Source organism: Procambarus clarkii, chromosome 36, assembly GCF_040958095.1.
Source record: "Procambarus clarkii isolate CNS0578487 chromosome 36, FALCON_Pclarkii_2.0, whole genome shotgun sequence".
Taxonomy (NCBI): Eukaryota; Metazoa; Arthropoda; class Malacostraca; order Decapoda; family Cambaridae; genus Procambarus; species Procambarus clarkii.
The window spans coordinates 40,429,924-40,433,619 of NC_091185.1; the positions used below are offsets into that span (position 1 = coordinate 40,429,924).

The following is a 3,696-nucleotide window of genomic DNA, read 5'->3' on the forward strand; positions in this document are numbered from 1 at the left end:
CGTGGATTGGAATCCACAATGGATTCCTGTTGTGGCGATTTTGACCTTTTTGTTGATCTTCCTGTACCGGTATACCCGCTACCAGGGCGCCCAGGTCCTCGACCAGGGCGTCATGGTCCTCGATCAGGGCCACAGATCCCTGACCAAGGGGCCCAGGTCCTCGACCAGGGAGCTAAGGCCGAGGCCTACTGGCCAGACCGAGAAGGTCTCTGGCCAGGCCGAGAAGGTCTCTGGCCAAGGGAGTCAGGCGAATGTTCAGGACGTTAAAACTTCAGCAAACATGACATGGGGGCGGCGGCGTCCTTCCAGGCTGCGGCGTCCTTCCAGGCTGCGGCGTCCTTCCAGGCTGCGGCGTCCTTCCAGGCTGCGGCGTCCTTCCAGGCTGCGGCCTCCTTCCAGGCTGCGGCGTCCTTCCAGGCAGCGGCGTCCTTCCAGGCTGTGGTGCCCTTCCAGGCTGTGGCGCCCTTCCAGGCTGCAGCGTCCTTCCAGGCTGCGGCGTCCTTCCAGGTTGCTGCGTCCTTCCAGGCTGTGGCCTCCTTCCAGGCTGCGGCGTCCTTCCAGGCAGCGGCGTCCTTCCAGGCTGCGGCGTTCTTCCAGGTTGCGGCGTCCTTCCAGGCTGTGGCCTCCTTCCAGGCTGCGGCGTCCTTCCAGGCAGCGGCGTCCTTCCAGGCAGCGGCGTCCTTCCAGGCTGCGGCGTCCTTCCAGGCAGCGGCGTCCTTCCAGGCTGCGGCGTCCTTTCAGGCTGTGGCGCCCTTCCAGGCTGCGGCGTCCTTCCAGGCTGCGGCGTCCTTCCAGGCAGCGGCGTCCTTCCAGGCTGCGGCGTCCTTCCAGGCTGCGGCGTCCTTCCAGGCTGCGGCGTCCTTCCAGGCTGTGGCGCCCTTCCAGGCTGCGGCGTCCTTCCAGGCTGCGGCGTACTTTAAGGCTGCAGCGTCCTTCCAGGCTGCGGCGTACTTTAAGGCTGCAGCGTCCTTCCAGGCTGCGGCGTCCTTCCAGGCTGCGGCGTACTTTAAGGCTGCGGCGTCCTTCCAGGCTGCGGCGTCCTTCCAGGCTGCGGCCTCCTTCCAGGCTGCGGCGTCCTTCCAGGCAGCGGCGTCCTTCCAGGCTGTGGCGCCCTTCCAGGCTGTGGCGCCCTTCCAGGCTGCAGCGTCCTTCCAGGCTGCGGCGTCCTTCCAGGTTGCTGCGTCCTTCCAGGCTGTGGCCTCCTTCCAGGCTGCGGCGTCCTTCCGGGCGGCGGCGTCCATCCAGGCGGCGGCGTCCTTCCAGGAGGCGGCGTCCTTCCAGGCTGTGGCTTTCTTCAAGGCTACGGCGTCCTTCCATATACCATATCCTCTTGAAGCAGGTCACACTATACCATATCCTCTTGAAGCAGGTCACTCTATACCATATACTCTTGAAGCAGGTCACACTATACCATATCCTCTTGAAGCAGGTCACTCTATACCATATCCTCTTGAAGCAGGTCACTCTATACCATATACTCTTGAAGCAGGTCACTCTATACCATATCCTCTTGAAGCAGGTCACACTATACCATATCCTCTTGAAGCAGGTCACTCTATACCATATCCTCTTGAAGCAGGTCACTCTATACCATATACTCTTGAAGCAGGTCACTCTATACCATATCCTCTTGAAGCAGGTCACACTATACCATATCCTCTTGAAGCAGGTCACACTATACCATATACTCTTGAAGCAGGTCACACTATACCATATCCTCTTGAAGCAGGTCACTCTATACCATATCCTCTTGAAGCAGGTCACTCTATACCATATCCTCTTGAAGCAGGTCACTCTATACCATATACTCTTGAAGCAGGTCACACTATACCATATTCTCTTGAAGCAGGTCACTCTATGCCATATCCTCCTGAAGCAGGTCACTTTATGCCATATCCTCTTGAAGCAGGTCACACTGTATTATATCATCATGAAGGTCAAACGACATCATATCGTCGTGAGGATCAAACGATATCATACATCTTCGCGCGGTCGGTCAAACGATATGATACAACTTCGCACGGTCGCTCAACGATATCATACATCGTCGCACGGTCGCTCAACGATATCATACATCGTCGCGCGGCTGGTCAAACGATATCATACATCGTCGTGAGGTCGGTCAAACGATATCATACATCGTCGTGAGGCCGGTCAAACGATATCATTCATCATCGAGCATCCCGTCAAAAGATATCACATCCTCGTCAGGGAACAGGTAAAAATATTATCGCGATCGTTAATCGCTCAAAAAATATTTCTCCCGCAGCCCGAGGCTTTTAGCGAGGCAATATTTCCCAGCAACTGGCGGGGTGGGAGCCGCGGCCATCAGGGAGCTCTCTTTAAGCCCTTCAGTCTCCCCTGAGCCCTGCTAGGGGGCTCTGGCTGACTCTCTCAGTGTAGTGAGCCCTAATAGGAGACTCTGACTGCCTCTCTCAGTGTAGTGAGCCCTCCTAGGAGGCTCTGGTTTCCTCTCTCAGTGTAGTGAGCCCTCCTAGGAGGCTCTGGCTGCTTCTCTCAGTGGAGTGAGCCCTCCTAGGAAGCTCTGGCTGCTTCTCTCAGTGTAGTGAGCCCTCCTAGGAGACACTCGTTTCCTCTCTCAGTGTAGTGAGCCCTCCTAGGAGACTCTGGTTTCCTCTCTCAGTGTAGTGAGCCCTCCTAGGAGACTCTGGTTTCCTCTCTCAGTGTAGTGAGCCCTCCTAGGAGGCTCTGGCTGCTTCTCTCAGTGTAATGAGCCCTCCTAGGAGGCTCTGGTTGCCTCTCTCAGTGTAGTGAGCCTTCCTAGGAGGCTCTGGCTGCCTCTCTCAGTGTAGTGAGCCCTTCTAGGAGGCTCTGGCTGCTTCTCTCAGTGTAGTGAGCCCTCCTAGGAGGCTCTGGTTGCCTCTCTCAGTGTAGTGAGCCCTCCTAGGAGGCTCTGGTTGCCTCTCTCAGTGTAGTGAGCCTTCCTAGGAGGCTCTGGCTGCCTCTCTCAGTGTAGTGAGCTCTCCTAGGAGGCTCTGGCTGCCTCTCTCAGTGTAGTGAGCTCTTCTAGGGGACCGTGTTCAGCTTAATATTCTTCACTTGCTACAGTTGAACATTAGTAGCCACTTAACGGGAAATATTTTTATTTCAATTAGGTTCTTTTGTAGTTGTGTTGCAGTCTTCTATTGTATTCTATTGCAGTTTTCTATTGTATTTATGATCCTCAGAAGTGTGGCATCATAAGCAAGCATTGAGATGAAGGAATTAATCCCTTCTGACAGGTTGTTCGCATAGATTAGGAACAGGATTGGCCCCAAGAGCGATACTTGTGCAACGCCACTGTGGCATCCTACCCCCTCTGTAGTTTCTCCTCTCACCTAATGATTTTGTTTCCTGTTGCAGAAGTCAACTTTCTCTCATTGCAGTACCTTCCGTGTCACTCCTGTGAGTCTCAGCCTTGTGTACAGCCTTGTCTCTTGTTGAGTACTGTGTCTAAGGCTTTCTGGTAGTCCAAGAATATGCAGCCACCCAACTTCTCTGAGCTCAGAGGTTTGTTCATCCCTCTTCCCCCTTATTTCTTCTCTCCCCTTTATCACAGTTTCAGAAAAGTGAAAAATTTTAGTGACTCTGCCGGCCACATTTCATCCATTAGGTGGGAGGGATGTCACTATATGATCTGACCCGCTCGTAATAGGATCAATAGGACCAACCCTGACCAGTCAATATCTGCCCCAT

At 54.7% G+C, this 3,696-nt stretch overlaps 1 protein-coding gene across 1 annotated transcript; it reads left to right on the forward strand.

The window, feature by feature from the left end:
• The first annotated feature begins 285 nt into the window (after positions 1–285).
• Positions 286–2,148, forward strand: LOC138371782 (RNA-binding protein 14-like). Its single transcript, XM_069336806.1, has one exon. It carries the CDS (start codon positions 286–288, stop codon positions 2,146–2,148), a length of 1,863 nt encoding a protein of 620 aa, XP_069192907.1.
• Positions 2,149–3,696: the final 1,548 nt, after the last annotated feature.

Bases quoted from the DNA above. Each gene is read 5' to 3' on its own strand.
- LOC138371782 (XM_069336806.1), top strand. From the start codon at position 286: ATGGGGGCGGCGGCGTCCTTCCAGGCTGCGGCGTCCTTCCAGGCTGCG.